At 39.8% G+C, this 22,262-nt stretch overlaps 1 protein-coding gene across 7 annotated transcripts in view; it reads left to right on the top strand.

Moving 5' to 3' along the window:
• CLOCK (clock circadian regulator) overlaps positions 1-22,262 on the top strand; it is a 41,257-nt gene that overhangs the window by 13,032 nt on the left and 5,963 nt on the right. For all 7 annotated transcript variants that reach the window (XM_083755584.1, XM_083755582.1, XM_083755581.1 and 4 more), the window contains 20 exons: positions 938-1,059; positions 1,417-1,508; positions 2,494-2,553; positions 6,171-6,319; positions 6,950-7,041; positions 7,940-8,029; positions 9,292-9,412; positions 10,836-10,949; positions 12,245-12,363; positions 13,160-13,242; positions 13,454-13,560; positions 14,370-14,517; positions 14,774-14,849; positions 15,321-15,462; positions 15,768-15,868; positions 16,935-17,024; positions 17,555-17,713; positions 18,572-18,778; positions 20,604-20,809; positions 21,119-21,476. In XM_083755584.1, coding sequence (XP_083611710.1) covers positions 1,462-1,508; positions 2,494-2,553; positions 6,171-6,319; positions 6,950-7,041; positions 7,940-8,029; positions 9,292-9,412; positions 10,836-10,949; positions 12,245-12,363; positions 13,160-13,242; positions 13,454-13,560; positions 14,370-14,517; positions 14,774-14,849; positions 15,321-15,462; positions 15,768-15,868; positions 16,935-17,024; positions 17,555-17,713; positions 18,572-18,778; positions 20,604-20,809; positions 21,119-21,476 — 2,469 coding nt within the window. In that variant the 5' untranslated portion in view covers positions 938-1,059; positions 1,417-1,461. The remainder of the gene's footprint in view (positions 1-937; positions 1,060-1,416; positions 1,509-2,493; positions 2,554-6,170; positions 6,320-6,949; positions 7,042-7,939; positions 8,030-9,291; positions 9,413-10,835; positions 10,950-12,244; positions 12,364-13,159; positions 13,243-13,453; positions 13,561-14,369; positions 14,518-14,773; positions 14,850-15,320; positions 15,463-15,767; positions 15,869-16,934; positions 17,025-17,554; positions 17,714-18,571; positions 18,779-20,603; positions 20,810-21,118; positions 21,477-22,262) is intronic.

Genomic DNA, 22,262 nt, shown 5'->3' on the forward strand with positions numbered 1-22,262 from the left:
AATGTGTGTGGCTGCAGACATAGTGTAACACAGGCTTCCTCAAACTTGGCCCTCCAGATGTTTTGAGACTACAATTCACTTCATCCCTGACCACTGATCCTGCTAGCTAGGGATCATGGGAGTTGTAGGCCAGAAACATCTGGAGGGCCGAGTTTGAGGAAGCCTGGTCTAACATGTGCAAATATTCCAACATTAGTTGATCATTTTTGTAGGGAATTTCTTGGCAGAGATCTGTGCTTTGTAAATAGATGTAGCAATATAAAACTATCCAGCAGTTGGAGGCAGTTTTGGTATGAAGAAACAAAGAAACAGATTTGGGAACATTGGTGAAGAAGTAAGAATTCAGATATAAGTAATATAATAGTAACAATTATGATACAACACCTCCAGAGCTATGGGTGGAATCCAAAGATTGTAAGATTGGACAATGTTCTTGCACAACCAATCATTAGATTTACAGTACATTGTCCCTGCTGTGTCTCTGAATAGCTTCTCTGGGTGGGGAGGGGAAATTGCCGCAAACCTGCTCAGCATATTTGGAATTAAGGAAGCAATACTTTACATGGTTGTCTGGGAGTAAATCCCTTTGAATTTAATAGGGTTTGCTTCAGAATAGACATATAGAATTACTTTGTAACTCACATAGAATTATAGAACTGTATATGGCTAGTAATGGAATTCATGTAGATGACAGCTCTGGTCAGAGAAGATTAAAATGTAGCTGCTAAATGACTTTTCTCATCACAGATGAATGTCTGTTTTCTTGCATCAAGCTATTACAGTGTACACACACACACACACACACACACATACACACACACATATATATATATATTTCTGTTCCTGTACTTAAAATAAAAAGTGGCTACTTATTACATAAAAAAAATAATCAGGTGCATAATCCTAATACTATTATCTTTCTTTTTCTCTTTAACAGTACTGAATTAAGATATTAATGATCTTCTGCAGAGAATACATTTTGAAGGCTCTTCCCAAGTTGCTCCTTCTGGAACCTGTCATTTAGAACATCGCCATTTATCATCCAGAAAAGTATAAACGGTAAAAACCCACTGGATTATACTCAGATAATTAGGGTACAGAACCAAACAGCACAGGCATATATATTGGTAGCAATCCAAAGAACTATGCTCATCATTTTAAGGGCTTTGACATTGCCAGACAATATGTCAATTTGCTTTTGACAGTGCTCTCAGTTTCAAATACGGTTTGCCATGTGGAGTTGGGGCAGGGAGCTGATGTTCAAGAGACACAATCCCAAAGCTTTTTGGGCACATGGAACTAGTTGCATGGTTCTTTGGATTCTGGCTATTGTTCCTTTTGGTGGCAGTAGGGAATTTTATTCAGGAAAAATAAGAGAGTGACGTTACATTTCTTTCTTTTTCTATTCTCTTACAGTGCAGACGTACAAATGTCTACCACAAGACTAAAGTGTGATATGTTATGTTCTTTACCATAAGCACCCATAAAATGAGCTCCATTGCAGACAGGTATGCTGTGATTGAGTTTTGTAAATTATTTTTTATTTGTGCATTATTAATGGTTGCACATGGTTTAAAACAGAATTTCAAAGAAGGCCGTTGATGTTACAGTATCTCTTTATAACAGGAGAGGTGAACCTGCAGCTGTCAAGCTGCTTTAAGTGGACTGCCAAACGCCAGATGTCTCCTCTCCCTTTTGTGCAACCCCATTGCTAGCAAGTCATTGCATGCAAATGCTCAGCAAGCAGGAAGGAGCACTAAGACCTCCTAGCAATGTTACTGCACCAGAGGATAAACAGGTGCCTTTGAAAAGTAAGGAAATGAGGCAGTGAGGCTTTCCTTTCCTTCTAGCCCAGCACCACAGTGGAGAGGAGTTACAGCTCAACTGGTTGTTGAAAAAGTGTGTTTGTGTGTGTGTGTGTGTGTGAGAGAGAGAGAGAGAGAGAGAGAGAGACAGAGAGAGAGAGAGAGAGAGAGAGAGAGAGAGAGAGAGAGAGATTGAGAGCACCTACCTGTATGCTCCTGACTGTGTGGCTGCCTGCTTGTCTGGATGTATGCAGTATGTGTGTGCATGCATTTAAATGTACATTGATCTCAGCCTCTGTTGGCATGCAGCCTTTGGAGTGCTGGCTATCAGTGTGATCCTTAGACCAAAAAGGTTATCCACCCCTCCTTTAGAACATAACAGACTTCATTAGCTGTTTGCTATGAATGACTTGATTTAATGGTAATGCACAGTTGCAAAGATCCAATGAGGATGTTTCAATATTTCTTCCTAAATTGTATCTGTGGGTACAGTAGAAAAGGTAATGTTCACAAAATTTATTTTACTTCACATCGAAACCAATCTTATAAATACCAGTTTTTTTAAGATCGATATAATTAGTAATTACGAATCAAGTGTATTTTATCATGTGCAGACTGAACATGCTTATCAATATAAGGCTGTACTTAACATTGTGACTGCCCTCTGAGACTTGTTTTTTTCTTGTAGAGATGATGGTAGCATTTTTGATGGTCTCGTGGAAGAAGATGACAAGGATAAAGCGAAGAGGTATGTTTTTTGAGGTAGCTAGCACCAACCATTTTTCCTCTGGTTAGGATGTATATAAACTGTGCATTGAAATGGGACTTTACGTATAGGGCAGTTTGCACACAATGCTAAACCATGGTTCAGTGTTATAAAGATGAGCCTCAGCAAGCCTGGGTAAAGCCAACTTCAAACCATGGGGTTTCCCCTTGTTGTGAGCCAGGAGCCCTGATTTGCATAGAACGCAAAGGTTCTTTGAAACTCAATGTAAAATTCTCCTGGCTGCACAGGAGAGAGTATTGCGGAGTGAATAGGAGAGCATGTGAGACTAATGCTTTGTTTGGACTTGCTGAGGCTTGACTAAGTAAATAGTTTAGAACAGGGAAAGAGAACCTGTGACCTTCCAGCTGTTATTGAACTTAATCTCTCATCAGCCTCAGCCAGCATTGCTCATGATGACTGGTGATGAGAACTGTAGTTCAATGACATCTGGAGGGCCACTTCTAGTTTTGTATTACATCTGGACCAGCGCATAGATTGCACAGATTATATCAGGAAGCCTGTGAAAAGCCCTATATCCAGTGGTCTAAACTTTAGACTCTAAAGTATGCACAATGCCCTTAATCCTTGCAAACATTGCCAGGCATGTGGTCAGCTGTCTTATCTGACAATGCTGATAACATACTTGGGGAAGGGGGAAGAGAATGGAGGACAGATTCAAAGCATCTCTTTTCTCCCCACCCACCCTCTTAACAAGTGACCAAGTGGATTAATTAAAGTTTGTTCAAGGGAAGATACCAACACATAGTCTCTTGCTGAGTGCAAGGATCACTGCATGGGGATCTTGGTTTTTCTGGCTTGAAGACAGTATTAAAATATTGCAATAAAATATTAACATATTTATGTACTGTAAAGATATAAGACTGTTCACTTTTCAAGTTTTAGTTTTTCTTTTAATTTTATCAGGCACCCAAATAAGTCCAAGTGTCTTGACTGGCAATTGACCTCTTGAAAAGCTACTGTAATATGCTTAAGACAAAAGCTTAGATTCAAACAGCAGTAAAACTTGTTTCACAGGCTAAGGGCTTGGGTCTTCCCCCACCCTTTTTTTCCTTTTAGCAATAGCCTATTAAGGCCGCATAACTATTGAAAGTGGAGGAAGAGTAGTGGAGTTTAAAAAAATTCCACTGGGCATGCTCAAACACTTGTTTTTGCCAAAAGTAGTTGTGGTTCGAGGACCCGACCCCCACGAAGTAAAATGAAGACACAGGGACACGTGATATAAGGTTAATGGGCTAGAAAAGGCCACAACTTTATTGATTACAGCAATGAAAAGGTATTGGCTTAAGCATTGGATCGCGAAACAAGTGGGTTTATTCACCAGGGGTTCATCACCTGTTGATGCTAATTCAACTATAGGCTCACCCCTGATGTCACCGAGGGTCGTGCCATGGCCTCCCGCCAAGCAGGCTTCGGACGGAATACACGACCGCCAGATTCCTTTAATGGAATACCCCTAGACATTGAAGGCATAGGCGATGGCCACACCTAGCACTTCGACACACCACAACACATTATTCCAATGCCTAACCTACCCACCAATGCCACCAAAAAGTTGTGACGATTGCTACGAGGTAGGCGAAAAAACCAAAAAGCCTAATGCCAAATGGAAAAAACTCCTACCAGGCCCCCCGGGCAACCGGGGCGACCAACCTAAGGTCCATAGCAAGGCCAATGACCTAAGCCCTAACTCAAAGGGAGTGGAGGGTGGGTGGCTCGCACAGGACGACAAAGAGAAATGAGGCCGGGGAAATGGCTGGCACTGCAGCATAAAGGCTGCTGGACACGCCCCCCCATGGCACCTGGTTGGACGGCCACCGGGGGGGCGTGAGTGCCAGCCAGGTGAGCTGGAGGCAGGGGGCGATGCCCCCTGCTAGGAGCGGTGTTCGGGCTCCCGTCCACAACCACTCCCCTCTCTTTCAGGGAGGAGAGTCTTTGTGGTTCGAGGACCCGACCCCCACGAAGTAAAATGAAGACACAGGGACACGTGATATAAGGTTAATGGGCTAGAAAAGGCCACAACTTTATTGATTACAGCAATGAAAAGGTATTGGCTTAGGCATTGGATCGCAAAACAAGTGGGTTTATTCACCAGGGGTTCATCACCTGTTGATGCTAATCCAACTATAGGCTCACCCCTGATGTCACCGAGGGTCGTGCCATGGCCTCCCGCCAAGCAGGCTTCGGACGGAATACACGACTGCCAGATTCCTTTAATGGAATACCCCTAGACATTGAAGGCATAGGCGATGGCCACACCTAGCACTTCGACACACCACAACACATTATTCCAATGCCTAACCGCCACCCGAGCCACAGGCTCGCCGCCAATACCTTCAAAGCTGCAACCAATCCCAGATGCTTTTGCTGACACTAGCTAACCAAATGTCGTTCCCCAGATCCGATAAGTGGACGCCGTCATAAAGCTTGATCGCCGATCTGGATATGGTCATGATAAATGACTCAGCCATACATAAAGCGCACCCAACGGGCTACCGCCCGATTTACGAGTTTCCTGGTTCTTTCAATGGCCATACAGCTTTGCGTACCGCGCCAAACAGTTCTTTTCAAGAAGGTGGACCAGAACACCGTTGTTCTGGGACACAAGGCTGCAAATGCATTCAAGTCTCTTTTTATGCTCCACAACAAGTCCACACTCCTTCTGTTAGCGAGGTCATTCTCCCCAAATGAATTGCAAGGATGTCGGGAGGGCCGAACTTGGCTACTTTCTCCCACAGCAATGGCATAAGCTCCTCCCAACACATGCCTCTTGTCGAGAACCAGGAAACTCGAACACCATGTGGAAGGCCAAGATTGTGTGCAAGGCCGCAGCTCACCGCTTGTACGCGGGCCCAATGAACTATACTGTGGCCGCAAATCCACACGCTTCTCCTGAGCATAGCTGGGGGTAAAAGACAGAAAAGAAAAGGCGGATAAGTAGGGTAAAGCTGCAGGTCGCATATTAGACTTATAAGCATTGGATTTCCCACCGGCCCATTTCTTGGATCAAAGAAATAGGAGCGGTGTTCGGGCTCCCGTCCACAACCACTCCCCTCTCTTTCAGGGAGGAGAGTCTTTATTTGGATAACACCCAAAAGATGTTTAAAGATATTTAACCACACTGCTAATGTTTCCATGTATAGGGCTCCAAAATGGAATACTAAAGTTGCAGTCCTAACCCTGCTTACTTGGGAGTAAGTTCCATTGAATTTAATAGAACTTCTGAGTTGGCATGATTAGAATTGTGCTGAAAGTATTTCTATGGCTAGTTTTGCCAAATGTTTCCTCCTCCTTACATTTGAAATGAGCATATTTTATTGACCATTGTAACTTACAGTACATTCTGTTGTATCCACTGCTTCCAGGGCTTCCATTTCCTCTTCTCCCCTTGCATGCCCCCAAGCCCCAGCTGTTCAGGAGCTGGAGGGGATGGGAGAGGAAAGGGAAATTCTGTTATGCAGATGGAAGCCCCTTGTGCTGACAGAACTGTAGCATTGGACACAGCCTCCTAACCCCTAAGAAATTGCATAAAACTTTCCCCCTGGAATTTTCATAATTGTGTGTGTGTGCTTTTTTTTAAGGGTGTCAAGAAACAAGTCTGAAAAGAAACGCAGAGATCAGTTTAATGTACTCATCAAAGAACTGGGATCCATGCTTCCGGGCAATGCTCGGAAGATGGACAAATCTACTGTACTGCAGAAGAGCATTGATTTCTTACAGAAGCACAAAGGTAATTTGGGAATGTCCCAAGAAATTTGTGAAACAAATTTTGTTGAATTCTTGATACTTAAGTATATATGAGTTGGAATGGTCCATAATTCATAGCTAGTTTTAGTCTGTCTGCCTGGTGGTATTGGTGCTATATTTGCCGGGACAGGGTGGTGGCAAGGTTGAAGGGAGCCCTGGATTGGTGGTGCCAGCAACCCGGTAAGGGTGTGTGTGCACATGGGAGCCGCTGTGAACCCAGAACTCTCCTAGCTTTCCCCTGACCTATCTCTGTCCTGTTAAATGCAGCACCACAACTGGTAGTTACTGTGCTGCTGCTCTGCTCTCCCCATCATGCAGTTCTGGTGATGAGTAAATGCTTCTTTTCTCAATCTTTTTGATTACCTATCTGCATCTTGGTCCATTAAGGTAGACTGTTTCAATGAATACAGTTCTCTCACTTGCTCTCTATCTTTTTTGTTTTTGTAACAGGCATGTTTAATGACTGGGCTGGTGCAGTTAATGAATGATTGTTTCCAATGGGATGGGGAAAATAACCTGTGGCGCTATTCCCCTCCCCCTTTTGTTCAAGTTGGCATCCAAAGTTGGGTGTGTGCATTACAAGTGTGCGCATAATTTTCCTTTCCTTTTGCAGAGATCACTGCCCAATCAGATGCCAGTGAAATCCGACAGGACTGGAAACCCACATTCCTTAGTAATGAAGAATTCACTCAGTTAATGTTAGAGGTAACTTAATTATTTTCATTGTAAAATGTGTGAGTATTCTGTCATTGTAAGTATTGCTTTGTGATGTCGTGCGGTATATTTTCAGCTTTGTATTGTAATTAAAATGCACTTTCCCTAATATTCAGTTAAAATATGTGCAAAACAGATTCAAAAGATGCATGTGGAGAATGTTGCTGCCAGAGGGTTATTGGGGGACCAGTTACTTAAACTATTCTGTACCTTTGAAACTTAATTTACCCTCTGTTTTGAAACCCAGTTTGAGGATGCCTTTGACCTTTAATTCCTCAATGGTTTGGATCCAAAGTAAATTGAGCACTACCTACCTCCATGTAACACTGCTTGTCTGTTTAGAAACTTAGAAGGGTCTTTGCTCTCCGTCCCACCATTATCTGTAGCTGTAGTCATGTTGGGTGATATGCGGAGCTAGGCCTTCTCTACAGTGGCACTTAAACTTTGACACCGCACTGGGAGACATGCTTAGCCTGTTCTCTTCCCACCTTATGAAAGACGGTGAAGACCATTGTTGTCCATTGGGCATTATATAGCAATGAGTTTAGTGCCTTGGTTTTGTGCTCCTGCTGTTTTGTGTTGAATTGATTTGAAACAATTTGTATCAAATTTGCAACTGGTATTTTAACGTTTTCTTTTGTATTTTAAGTTTCGTGAGCATTTTGGCTTAGGAGCAACATCACAATGTACTTAGCATAATGTGCATTTCCCCAGGTTTGAGAATTGATTGTCAGATAGTGTTCAGTTCCACTGTTCAGGGTGCTGGTGCAGGGAGGTTTAAGATTTTGAGATCAATTAAGAAATTAGCCCTGGCTCTTTTTTGTATGTAAATCAAATTGTACAGTGCCCTGTTTGTCTCCTTTTAACTGTCTCTTCTGTTTAATTTCAGGCTCTTGATGGTTTTTTCTTAGCAATCATGACAGATGGAAGTATAATATATGTATCAGAAAGTGTAACCCCCTTACTTGAACACTTGCCAGTAAGTACGATCTGCTTACAGGAGGATATCAGATTTATTTGGTCACTGGATGGACACTTTACCATTTGCCATTCTAGATTCTGGAGCTCAAATAGTATAATATCTTTTTAAAGACTTCATTTTTTCTTCCATTAAAGCAGCCTTAGTCCTGTTTCATGTATAAGGCACTTCAGTGGGTGAATCAGGAGCATCAGACATTTTTCTCTGCTCATATACACACAACCATCACAGTGTACCACAGTGTGCACATTCATTGACCCCTGATGTAATTGGTATATGAAAATAGCACACATATGCCTGTGCACGATCTTCCTTCCATATAGCCTATTTCTCGCTTATCAAAGGGCATAAGCATTTTGTTTTTATCTTGCCCTAAGAAATTTATTTTTATTCTTGCACTAAGAAATTGAGACAATTACAGTTGTGTAGATTTGGTTTATAATATTTGCAGACTTGGTTTCCTCTAAGGAGGAATGGGACTTGAACAATCCTGCACATTGAGGTTTTTACCCACAATTGCTGTGCATATGGTAAAACTTTTCCTTTTGTCCAAACTGTTGGAATGCAACAGATAATTTTGCTGATTTTACTATTGCTGGTTTTCTGCTTGAATTTGATGAGAGGTTTGTATATATATTGTAAAAGCATTCATTTAAAGTGGGATCCATAGCTGATCTCTGCTCATGTCTTGTGCAAACAGACAGAAGTGCTTTTCTGCCCACAAAAGACATCTCTGGATTGCACACAAAATCAAGTAGGATCAGCACCAGAATATTGCAGGGTGTCCTCACTTTCTAACAAGATTGCTTCTCTTCAGGATTTCTGCCAGCTAATTACACCCCTTTCCCAGATACTGTAAGTTGTAGTAAGCTTAAGCAGGGTATTCCCCCCCAGTTTCCCACCTTTTGCAATCAATTCTTAATATCCTGTGGCTGCTTAGAATGCTCAGTCCTCATTCTAAGGTTGCTTCTTTAGGTTAAAACATATACTTCATTACTGCAATGTACCTCAATTATCAAAAGACAGGGGAGTGTCTTTTATACTTTGGATAGGATTATAGCAACGTTTGTTCACTGCATCTGAAATTAGGGCAATCCAGCTTTTTATTGTTGTAAAAATATTTGGAAATGATGTACTTAATCAGGATTATGTGTTGCAAGCGGCATAATATTTTTCTCCCTGACAGCTGTGTTAGTTACTTTGCATTCAAAAATGACATTTCACAAGATTACATTTTCATTTCATTTCTCTCTCTCTTTTAGTCTGACCTTGTGGATCAGAGTATATTTAATTTTGTCCCGGAGGGGGAGCATTCAGAGGTTTATAAAATACTGTCTACTCATCTGTTGGAAAGTGACTCGTTGACCCCAGAATATTTAAAATGTAAGTTGCACTGTTGAATTATCTCTCAGAAGAAACTCCTGAACACTTCAACATGTTAAAATACAGAGAAAATATAATCACTGATTTATTCTGTTAAACTAAGAGTTACCTGAAATCTTTTTCACATACCAGGTATATGAAAAGGCTAACACTATATTTATATTTATATTTATATTTATATTTATATTTATATTTATATTTATATTTATATTTATATTTATTTATATATGCAGGAGGTAAGGAACCAAGAATTGTTTCAACTGTGGCCAGCAACTGCTGCATTTTAGCAGTATTATTGTTATAATTATTTATTGAATTTATGTACCGCCTTATATTCAGAGGTCTCAGGGTGGTTCACAGAATAAAATCAAAATATAAAACTACAAAATACATAATCAAAATAAAAACAACAACCCAATAACCTTCCCCCCCAACCCCCCCCCCCCCGCATTTTAAAAGGGCATAGGATCCTGACAACATTTAAAGTGAGACAATTAACAAACCTGGACAAGAACCACTTGCTGGAAAACCATGATCTCAGAAATGTCTGCAGAAATTTCTGTCAATATATAAAATGAATGTAAATTGTAACTGATCACTGCATTGCAGAATGCATGTGGTCAGTGTTCCAGTGGCCACCCATGTCCTTATCTATGATACTCTCCCATGCCTTCTGCCATTCTCTCTCCCACCTAGTTCCCCCTTCAGGTTTTTTGAGGGGGAGGGGCTCTCACCCTCTTAGAGTTGTTTTTCTGAATATTTTTTGCACATGTGCAAATCTTCAGTTCCCACAGGCTTACTGATACTTCCTTCTTAAATGTAACTGATGCAATATTGGAGAGCCACACTCAACTCTGAGCTTTGAAAATTGAAGGAGTACTGGGATGTGGACTGTCTGCAGCTGGGATGTTGACAGAAGCCTGCTTAACTTTCTTAAATATTTGTCACTCATAGTTTGATAAACCATGGTGTGATGATCATTATCCACAATTTTATTTTATATTGCTCACAATACTTTTGGGGAGTGGGGCAGCACAGGGTAGATACATATTTTAAGGCTGCAACCCTAGATATACCTAACTGGGATTAATCCACTTAGGCTCCTTTGGGAGGGAGGGTGGATATAAATAAATAAATAAACAAACTCAATGTGCCTTACTTCTGAGTAGACATGTAAATATTATATTCTAAATGTGTAGGATCTTAGATTCAAACCTAGTTGAAAAATATTGTGGTAGCAGGGCAGGAAAAGGCTGGATGCACTGAAGAACTACTCCCATGTAAGGAATGTAAGATGGTGCATTGTTAAGGTTATGTTTAAGATAGCTTCTTCCATTGTTTTGCACATTTTACTCAAGAATATCAGCTTGTAAGGTTTTGATGTTCATTTTGATATTCCCTTATGTGTGTTTTGTTCTTCTAGCAAAAAACCAAGAAGAGTTCTGTTGCCATATGCTCCGAGGGACAATAGACCCCAAAGAGCCACCTACATATGAATATGTAAAATTTATAGGAAACTTCAAGTCATTGAGTAACAGTAAGTTACAGTATTTTTTAAAAGTGTTTTAGATTACAACTAACTTGTGAAACGTTACAAGAAATAGGAAAAATAATGTACCTCCTTTTTTTAAGGAAACAGGCACTGGATTACATTTAAATGATGATAGTGTAAATTTACAGCATGTCTGTTGACAGAAACGAGGGAAGTGTAGCAATTTCTAGTGCAGGCACCCCCAAACTCGGCCCTCCAGCTGTTTTGGGACTACAATTCCCATCATCCCTGACCACTAGTCCTGTTAGCTAGGGATGATGGGAATTGTAGACCCAAAACAGCTGGAAGACCGAGTTTGGGCATGCCTGTTCTAGTGAGTCCTGAATCCCAAACCTTAGAGAGATTCTTGGCTGCTTTGGGCAAAGTGTGATCTGCATGTGACACCCAAGTCGAAGCAGAATTCCCCAAGTGCCTAATGGCACCTCAGTGATTCAGATACTTTAAAAAGCTGCAAACAAGTGTCTGCAGAAAGTGAAACTATTGTCTTTAAGCTCTAAGGAAGACAACAGGGGGGGAGGAGAGGGGCTAATTGATGTCTGTATTTTAAGGAAAACTCTTGGACCATGATGGAGGGAAAGCTTGTTCAGAACTGAGAGTTTTTAATCAGAGGAATTATTTTGTCAGCACTCTTCAATCCCAGTATTTGAGGGGAGGGATGTTGCTGAATAATATAATATATACATTTTCTCTGTTTCGTTTCTTGCTCTTTTGCAAGTTCTGTTCTGCAGTGCAGCAAACATCAGAAAGAGTTCTGTTAGGCTTCGGAGGTGTCCTTCCCTTTCCCGCTTTTTTCCTATTGTCCAACTTACATCTTTAGCGCTTTCATTCTGTTTGATTACTCGTGCTTTTCAATTTATTTCCAGTTATTGTTAGTAGCCCCTCATTCTATTTTGATTTTATTTGCTGGTATTTCAAGGTTTTTTGTTCTGTTTAGCAGAGTGCAGTGTTATGCCTCTTCCCCTTATAGTTCAGGGTCTAAGGACTTTGCTTCTGTGTGACTGTATGTAGTTTTTTAAAAAAATCACTTGGATCTGAAGGAAGGGCAGGATATAAAAACTCTGAGATAAGTGAAACAGGTTGAGTGATTTTTACTTTCTTTTTATATCAGCTTAGGCAGTATTAATGTTCTTAAATGAAATATTTTAAGAATGTAGTTTAATTTTTTTCCTCCCAGGTGATTTTTTAAACACTTTGTTTCATAGGATCATTAATTATATGTTTGATTTTATAAGTCATTCTTAGAAATAGTAGTAATTTTCTTCTCTTCCTCCTGTCCTTAGTGTCTAACTCTGCGCATAATGGTTATGAAGGAACCATTCAGCGATCACATAGGCCTTCTTATGAAGACAGAGTTTGTTTTGTAGCTACAGTCAGGTTAGCTACACCTCAGTTTATCAAGGTATGTTTAGATTGTCATCTCTTCAAAATCTATGATATTTGCTTTTCTTTTGTATTTTTCTTAATCAAAACATTTACTGTTTAATGAACAATCATTTAAGTAATCCAGGAAGGGCAATCTGCTCCAGGATGCAGGTGTTCTTGTATGAATTGCCTCCTAGATTGGGTCTTGTGCTGTTAAAAAAAAGGTCTATAGCCAGCTTCTGTAACTGTATTGCACATATGTTGGATCAGGCTCAAGCATGCATCCCCAGAGGATGATTTGAGCTGTTAGTTAACAACCTGCCTGCAGTACTAAGAAGACTCAATCAAGTTCTCCTCATTGCTGTAGCTGACGTTCAGTGCCTTTCCTACAGGAATTTCGAAACGTGTCCTTCTGTGGTGCAAATTTAGATTTGCTGAAGGCTTCACTGTAAAGAACTTCCTCTTTTAGAAAGGCTATATACCATGTGAATTGCTAGTAAAAAAAATTAGCACAACTGCCTCCCGTATCAATTCCCAGATGTCAAAAAGAAATAGGGGAGTTCTGAGGGTGATGGTTCCTCTGGTTGTTTCTTGCACAGAATGCTGAACTTGCCCTTCTCACACTGGTAAAATAAGAATAGTACGGGTTGGTCTGTAGTGGCAAGTTGCTTGAATTACTCCTCTTCCAAGCAGCAGTGAAACAGCAAAATAAGAAATATTTTGCATGTTACATTCACGCCGATTTATATGTATGTTTGGAAGTCTGGATCTCATAAGAGTTTTCACATTAGAGTAGAGCAGTTCTGAGAGACTTACGTTTTTTTATTTTTTAGGAAATGAGCACTGTTGAAGAACCCAATGAAGAGTTCACCTCTAGACATAGCTTAGAATGGAAGTTCCTTTTCTTGGATCACAGGTGCCATTTCTTACAATGTAGTACTAAGCGGTAGCACTCTGTTACCGTTAGTGGTCACTAATCCTCATTGGCTGTTTATAGCAAGAAATGAATTTTACTTTTTACTGAATACGTTTTTATGTAATTATAAGCACAATTTTCTGTTTAGAAACTGTGACTATTTTTGTTCTATTCTGAGAAATAAAATAACAACTCTTATGTCATTATCCAGGGCACCGCCAATAATAGGTTATTTACCATTTGAAGTGTTGGGGACATCAGGCTATGATTATTATCATGTTGATGACCTAGAAAACCTGGCAAAATGTCATGAACACTGTAAGTAAATGTCATAATTTTATGTAAACCATACTAATATAGAATTGGTAACTTTTGGTGATGTATACAAACTAGTTACAGTGGTACCTCTGTTCCCAAACATCTCCGTTGACGGACGTTTCAGAACCCGAACGCCGAAAACCCGGAAGTAAATGCTTCTGTTTTTGAACGTGCCTCAGAAGTTGAACAGCTTCTGCTACATGTTTTTCCATTTTCTCAGTGCAATTTACAGACTGCACTTTGCGCCTTGGTTTTTGAACATTTCGAAAATCAAAAGGTCTTCCGGAATGGATTACTTTCAAGAACCGAGGTACCACTGTATCTATATTTGAAAATCTTTTAACTAGGGATAAAATACTTGTAAATTTATGTTCTAAAAAAGTTTTTAATCACAAAATAGTGCTTAAACAAAAATAGCACTTAAGCGCAATTTAAATAATTGCTTAATAATAATAATAAATTACACACTCAGAATTATAACTTCCACTAGTGTGGATGGAACATTGTGCTATCTGAAGTGTGGAAAATCAATTTCAATTGCGCATGTAACTAATAGATAAGAATAATGATTGGTGACATCAGGAGCTACCATTCTGGAAGCATTCATAGTAGTTCTCGGGTTGCTTTCCATTCTCTCCTTGTATGATATGTTCCACAGCTTTTAAAAATAATTTATTTTTGTATTTGGGATTTTAGAATCAAATGAAGAAAGTTTTGTGTTGGTTTAAAGAAATGATGCAAACTGTTTAAATGCACATTCTGGAAGTGGCATTTTCTGAAGCAGAACCTTATTTTTACATTGTTTTTAGTAATGCAATATGGAAAAGGGAAATCCTGCTATTACAGATTCCTCACAAAGGGTCAACAATGGATTTGGTTGCAGACTCATTACTATATTACTTACCATCAGTGGAATTCTAGACCAGAGTTCATCGTATGTACACACACAGTAGTAAGGTAATAGAATTCTGCATGATTTTTATTACGGTTTTTTGCAACAGATTTTGCAGCTATATTTTAGTACTTCTCCCAGCTGACTAAGAAGTCATCAGAGTCTTCTGAGTTAATCACATGTAAAACCATATCAATGCATTAATGCATCCATGTTATTTTTCAAATGCATTTAAATAATGTATATAAAATGTTTGCTACCATTCTGTTAAGATGAACGGACATACTAATATCCTGATATGTTTGGGTTATTTGTCGGTAGTTATGCAGAGGTTCGAGCAGAAAGGCGGCGTGAACTTGGTATTGAAGAGTCTCTACCAGAAATAGCTGCAGATAAAGTAAGTTTTCCACCATCATCTTATATTGGTTCTGTTCATTGCTATAGCTTAAAAAAAAGAATACTTAAAAAATTGGCTTGTAGGGTTTGCAGTGCCTGCACTTCAGCAGGTGTTAATAATCTACCCACTCAGAGCTAGTCATTCTTTCATTTAAATTACCTAGTGAAAAGGTGTTCAAAACTGCTCTTGCACAGTTTGGTTTGGATTTTTTGTTTCCCTTTTGGGTTGTCAGAGTGGTGAAAGAGAAGCAAACACTGATCATAGGGAGAAGTAAGATGGAAAGATGGACTGTTAAGATGTCAAACAGAGCAGGGATAAGTTAAGGGAAGGTGAAGCACATGTATAAGAAATTTGCTTTCATTGTGAAAGCCCCATGTTTGAATATTTGGTGAGATACAGTTAGTTCCTGCTAATTATCTTGCTAATTATTTTGTGTGTGATGAACCAGCCAAAACATTTTTATTGTTTTAGAGTCAAGACTCTGGTTCTGAGAATCATATAAGCACAGTAAGCCTCAAAGAAGCTTTGGAGAGATTTGATCACAGCCCTACACCTTCTTCGGCCTCCAGGAGTTCAAGGAAATCTTCTCACACTGCAGTTTCAGACCCTTCTTGTGAGTGCACAAAATCAAAACCTGTTCTATAGAAGGTTATTGACTTTGGGGCCTTGTGACTTTAAAATGAATGCTGTTCATGATAATTGTAGCCTGAGGATATTATCAGTTCTACAGAGAGAGTTATTAATCTGGTGTGGAATAAATCTCAATTTTTACCTAACCAATTGGAATAAAGGCTGTTTTGAATATGCAGTGCTATCATTTTATTGTGATGAACTTGCCTAAGTATATCTGGGCAAACTCAGAATGGTGATGATGAATAAAAGTATCCCTCTTCAATTTTATATTTGCTGGGACATCAGCAACGCCAACGAAGATGACAATGGATACTAGCACTCCTCCAAGGCAAAATTTATCCACTCTTGAAAAGTCTGCACAAAGGAGGGCATCGCTTGGTAATCAGGTAATTCTTTAGAAAATAGCAACTCATATTTATCTGTTAAGGCTTGTGAATGTTAGATTTCTTTTTGCTTAAAATACAAACAATACAATAAATAAATAAATGCTTTCAGTTAGTCACCTAGTTTGGAAACATCCTTTTTAAAGCTTTCAGTTTACTGCTTGAGAATGTCACTATCCTGAATGTGTCCACCATGTGCGCAGTTCTGCTCTCAAGCAGTCAACTGAGAGCTTTTCATTAAGTGTCATCTGGCTTTTTAAAAACAGTGGAGAATTTTGCTATGAATCTGCATAGAAATTAGCTTTCAAATAGTGTGGGGTCCACTGGTGCTCCTTCATGAGCAGAACAGTCTTCCCCTTCATCTCCATTTTACCCCAAAATCTGCTCCGGAGGGTAGGTATTATGGATTGTATTCAGTAATGCACCAGTGTCATTCCACTGTATCAACAGAACACCCATTTCCTCTCATTCTTGGTTGCCCTACAAATATGCTTCAGAAGGTCCTCCATCCCTCCGGAACTGATTTTAAGGGTGCAAGGGGGTCCTGAAGGGGAAGAGGAAACTCTGCTGCATACACAGAACTCTCTTGTGTCATCAGAGCTGCTGCTTTGGATACGTCCCACTATGTGTTTGTAAAATTTGTGTCCTTTTAAAGTACTGCTGTGTTTCATGCCTTTTGTCTAAAATGTGAGCATTAGCTCAGTGAATGCCTTTGGAAATACTTACGAAGTCTACTTGTTCCACAAAAACAAAAGAGAATAACACTCTGAGGCTTCTGCTGTAGATTGTTAATCTTTGTCTTCCTGTTTGGGGTGTATAACACTTGCATTTGGCTTTTTATATGTGCGTATGTTCATGTGGGCAAATCAGAGTTTAAAAAATGGAAATCAGCAAGTGACGTAAGGTGGTCCAAACTCTTTCTAGCTACCCCGTTTCTTCTCAGGTAGTTAGGGAAGAAAGGAAGATTACATTTGGGCTTGTCATTTTAAAACCTCCTCTATTCCATCTGCCTCCAAAATACATATTTAATTTGATAATTATGGTATGTATATTTCTTTTTAAATCCTAGTCTTTAAATTCACAATCTATTGGACAACCTTTAGCGCAGCCAATGATGTCCCAGCCTGCATCTTTACAGATTCAGCAAGGCATGTCTCAGGTACTAATTAAATCTGAATGTGTATTAAAGCAGTTAATTTGTATTAAAGCAAGTAATTGCATTTTGATCCTTTAATGCAGTGTTCCCCAACCTCGGGCCTCCAGCTGTTTTTGGACTACAATTCCCATCATCCTTGACCACTGGACTTGCTAGCGAGGGGTGATGGGAGTTGTAGTCCAAAAACAGCTGGACGCCCAAGGTTGGGGAACACTGCTTTAATGGATCTTTGTTTGATCTAGAATTCAGTTTTTGAATTTGGGTGCGTTGGAAGTAATGTCCCCTGCTATTAACAGGTCCCATTACCTGACTTTTGGTCCTGTTTTCTCTTTGTCTAAGATTTTTCTAAATTGGTCAGCATCCTCAGTACTTTTTTTAAAAAAGTTAATTTATGACTTTAAGCTAATTACAGATAATTACTTCCATACTCACAGAGTTGATATAATTTTTTGTAGTGGTTAATTACTTTTCCTATGGTATGTTTGCTACTGATTCAAATCTTTCTTGTGTTTTTCTTCAATGTTGCTTTGTAGCCTATGCTTCAGTTTTCTGCTCAGTTAGGAGCTATGCAGCACTTAAAGGACCAATTGGAGCAAAGAACACGAATGATAGAAGCAAACATTCATCGGCAACAAGAAGAACTGCGTAAGATTCAGGAACAACTCCAAATGGTCCATGGGCAAGGACTTCAGGTTGGTTAAAGCGGATCAGATACTGACATAGCTAGTGATTCTACACTTAAAATCTCTCTCTCTCTCTCTCTCTCTCTCTCTCTCTCTCTCTGTGTGTGTGTGTGTGTGTGTGTGTATTTGTATGTGTGATGTACAGATTAACACTAATGTTTTGCACACTGGAATAAAAAATTCTTGATAAAAGACACCTTCATTATAATAAAAAGTTGTCTAGTAGACCAACTAAGTTTGTTCTGGTATAAGCTTTTGTGTGTGTGCACTCTTCTTCAGATACCATTATTACTTCACTATTAAGTTCAGGAGATTTGTACTTTGCATTTCATCTGAAGTTCTTAAAGGAGCTTACAACATTAAGAAAATACAATGAGTATATTTTGATTAGTTGGTTCTATAGATAAAATATTTCCTGAAAAAGCATATCTTTAATGTTATAAAACTTAATTTGATCAACCATTTCACTGGAATCCTAGATGTTCATATCAGTTACTAATAAGGGCCATGTGATATAACTGCAAGTTCTGTCACTAGTAAAATAAAATACAAATACAGGTTACAGTAGTTTAGTTGTAGGTAGGGTTTTCCCCTTTACCAGATTAACAGTATATTCTTATGTTATGCATGCTTACTCAGAAATAAGACTTGCTGAATTCAATTTTATTACTCCCAGGTAAGTGTGTATAGAATTCAGTCTAAGCCTCATATGCCCATTAGAACACTATTATTAGACAAAATGATAGTGTATATAATTTTCACCTCTAAGATAGGGAATTCATTGACCTTTAAACAAACAATGGTTTATGTGTTCTGAATGCTCACTAGTATTTTAAGCACTGGCATGTATTCTTTTTCTTCTGAAAGATGTTCTTGCAGCAGTCAACTCCTGGATTAAACTTTGGTTCTGTTCAGCTGACTCCTGGAAACCCATCAAATATTCAGCAGATTACACCAATAAATATGCAAGGTCAAGTTGTTCAAACTAATCAAATCCAAGGTGGCATGAATACTGGGCATATTGGTGCTCAACACATGATACAGCAACAGCCTTTGCAAAGTACTACCCAACAGGTAATGCCACACTTGAAGATAATATTTAGTTATGTGCCATTGTTTCTTAAATGCAGCCTTTGTATCTTTATGTTGCTATGAGAGAGTGCTCCTTTGGTAGATGTTATTTATTCTTCAAGCACTCACTTCTACTAGCCTAGCCTTTGAGGGTAGGGAAGGGCTTAGAGTCAGGAAAGTGTGACTCATATGTCAAAACCAACTTTAGGAAGTATATTGGTGGATTGAGTGGGTTGTTGCAAAAAAAACAACAACCACCTGTCCCACACTTTAATATAGGAAAAAAGCAAGACGTGACTGGACTAGGAAGCTAGACTGTGACAATCCAGGAAGCTAGAGAATTCAGATTATTGGTGGATCAATTTTTTGGCCATTCAGAAGTGAACAATTTGTCATTGCACAAAGGAAGATAGGAAGGAAATGAATGTTCAAGGGCAAACAGAATTTGCGGAGCTGTTGCCATGGTGCAAGGATTAATAGACAAGTCAACATTTACTTTTGTTGTGCATAGTGCCATCTAGTGGGTGTAAAAATAAGTTGCATCAGGAGGAAGAGGTGTTGCTCCCCAGCCCCTATTTTTTCTCTTTTGGGGAGGCTGTTTCTGCCTCTATAGACAGCAATTCAGGAAGATATTTCAGCTGTAACAATAGCCACAACCAAAATATCGGGAGATCTGATTTTTCAGAAATGGCTGAAGCATTAATTACTTTAACCATCCACTCTATTAATCATGGCCTTTAAACAAATTCTAATTGGAACTGTTCCTTGTCTAAAGTGTGTTCAGTTGTAAATTCCATATCAACTTTGTCAATGGTAAGCTTCCCTAGCATAATAATTAGGCCGAAACAAAGTGAACCACGTAACTGACAGCTCGCATCCTCATTTTGATAATTGTGGGCTATCTTTTTCACTTCAAACCATGCATTTAAGATTCCTTTGTCTTGTCTGTGCATGCACATCTGTGTGCGTGTATGTCTACCCATTTGACTTCCTGTGTGTGTACGCGCACCTGATTGGCTGCCTGCCTGTGTTTAAGAGACAGCGGGCGTTGGGTGGCACGGGCACACACTTCGACCACACCCACCACTGGCATCTACTGGCAAGACCAGTGCCGCCCTTGGGCTGAAAAGGGTTTGGCATGCCTGCTTTAAAAAGAAGACAAACGGGATGATTTCAAAATACCCCATGCATTGCAATTACTACATTGAAAGGAAGGCCATTCAGTCATTACATACCGTAAGATATATCTTTTGTGAAATTTCAAACTACCTAGAATATCGTTAAATTATTTTTAAAAACATATTCTCCAATTTAAAAAAGGAAAACGTCTTCCACTTTAACATTGGCACCTTTAGTTTCCAGTCAGGATGGTGAATCATTACAGCCTGTGTGGGGAGAGTGGATGATTTCTAGTTCTCTCGTTGCATCCTTTGAACAAACTCAAACCCTCTTTCCCAGAAAGAATTCCTTATGGTGACCCCTTACTCCTTAATAAAAACTTCCTTTGGTTGTCTCAATTGAGAGTAAGGAGATATTTGAGCAGGGTGTGGTTTCACCTTTTTCTGGCCCCTGCACCTTCACGGGCCACAGCTCATTTATGGTCAGTGATTTCAAATACAAGGCTTGTGTTTTCTAGAGAGCTAATAGAATATAGATAACACACCACTACAAAATGCCCCCCAAAATAGATGACATACAATTAGCAGAAGCATTAAAAAAAAAAAAAGGCTGCTCAGCAATCTGTAGTTCCTTGCAGTTTGGTGGGGTTGCCTTAATTCTGTTCCGTCATGCTAAATAATCACATTGACAACCTATTTTCTTTGTGCAGCATAATCAACAAAATATTCTCAGTGGGCACAGTCAGCAGACTTCTCTTTCTACGCCATCTCAGAGCACACTGTCAGCCCCCTTGTATAACACTATGGTGATTTCCCAGCCGGCTACAGGGAACATGGTCCAGATCCCTTCTAATTTGCCACCAAGTAATAACCAGAATGCTGCTATTACCACATTTACCCAAGACAGACAAATCAGGTAAGTGTTAAGAGAGACAAGTGAGGCTTGCTACAAAACACTGCTGTATAGAATGCTCCTGTTCAGTGTTCCAGCCAACCATGCCTTCCTTCAGGCTACTCCACACTTGATGTGTTGCCCATAAAGCTGTTAAGCAAATAAAATTAGTCTGGGCACTGATGGAGAGAGGATGCTGGACTAGAGGGACTCTTGGGTTGCTGTTAGGTTTTAAATGAGATTGAAAGTACAGAAAGCACCCATCAAGCTAATTTGTGGGATGTTGGTTAAGACTACCTGAGACAGACAACAGATCTTTCTTTTCTTTCACAGATTTCCGCAGGGACAGCAGCTCGTAACAAAGTTAGTCACTGCCCCTGTAGCTTGCGGAGCAGTTATGGTACCAAGTACTATGTTTATGGGACAGGTGGTGACTGCTTATCCCACTTTTGCTGCACAACAGCAGCAGCCACAAACGTTATCAATAACACAGCAGCAGCAGCAGCAGGAGCAGCAGCAGCAACAACAACAACAGCAGCAGCAACAGCAGCAGCAGCAGCAGCAGCAACAACAACAACAGCAGCAGCAGCAGCAACAGCAACAACAACAACAACAGCAGCAGCAGCAGCTCACTGCAGTTCAGCAATCTGCTCAAACTCCGCTGACCCAGCACCCACAACAGTTCTTGCAGGTAAAGCCACATGTTCATTCATACGTTTGACGAGCTGGCCGTATAGGACAATGCAACTTAATGAACCTATACTGAAAGGTGTTCTTCTGTAGATAGTTGATGCTATACATGTTTGGCTTTTGGTAAACACAAAATTCCCTGCAGCAGTGCAGGGAAGGTAATATTATTGTAAAAAATGCCAGCCTCTGTCCTAGAAAATGTGGGTTTTTAAGTCAGGCCTGAAAGGGGGGTGGGTATCCTGAATTCAGGTAAGGGTAGGGGAGAAGAGGAAATAGGTGCATTGCACTCAAAAAAGTTTTCCCACATGGCTTGCTTCAAAAAAGGGAATCAAATGGAAATGCCTCCTTTGAAAGTCCTTCAAACTTCCTATGCATCATTTATGGTAAGAGCTGTTTGTTTGGAAGGCTATATTTACTTCATAGCTTGTGCCAGGTATACAAGAGAACTTTATGTCTGCATACCAGATGGTCTTGGTTGGCAAGAGCCAAGGAGAAGTTTGTCTGTCTGTCTGTCTGTCTATCTATGGGATCAAAAAGAAAAGGCACAAATAATGTTTTAGTGAAAAAACTATAGTATTGTCTTTCAGCTGAGGGAGGGGAGATTTTAAAACCAGTTTGTGGCATGGTCTGGATGTCAGCTGTTTTAAGTGCCAGTGGTAGGAGTGGGAAGCCAATGGCCACATTTGCACAAAACAATAAACCAGATTATTTTTCTGTTTGCCTGTCTTTAAATTTGTCTGTGTGTGTGTGTGTTAAAAGCAGTCTGTATTGAGTGATGGAAATCAAG

This window comes from Podarcis gaigeae (genome assembly GCF_964106915.1).
Source record: "Podarcis gaigeae genome assembly, chromosome: 9".
NCBI lineage: Eukaryota > Metazoa > Chordata > Lepidosauria > Squamata > Lacertidae > Podarcis > Podarcis gaigeae.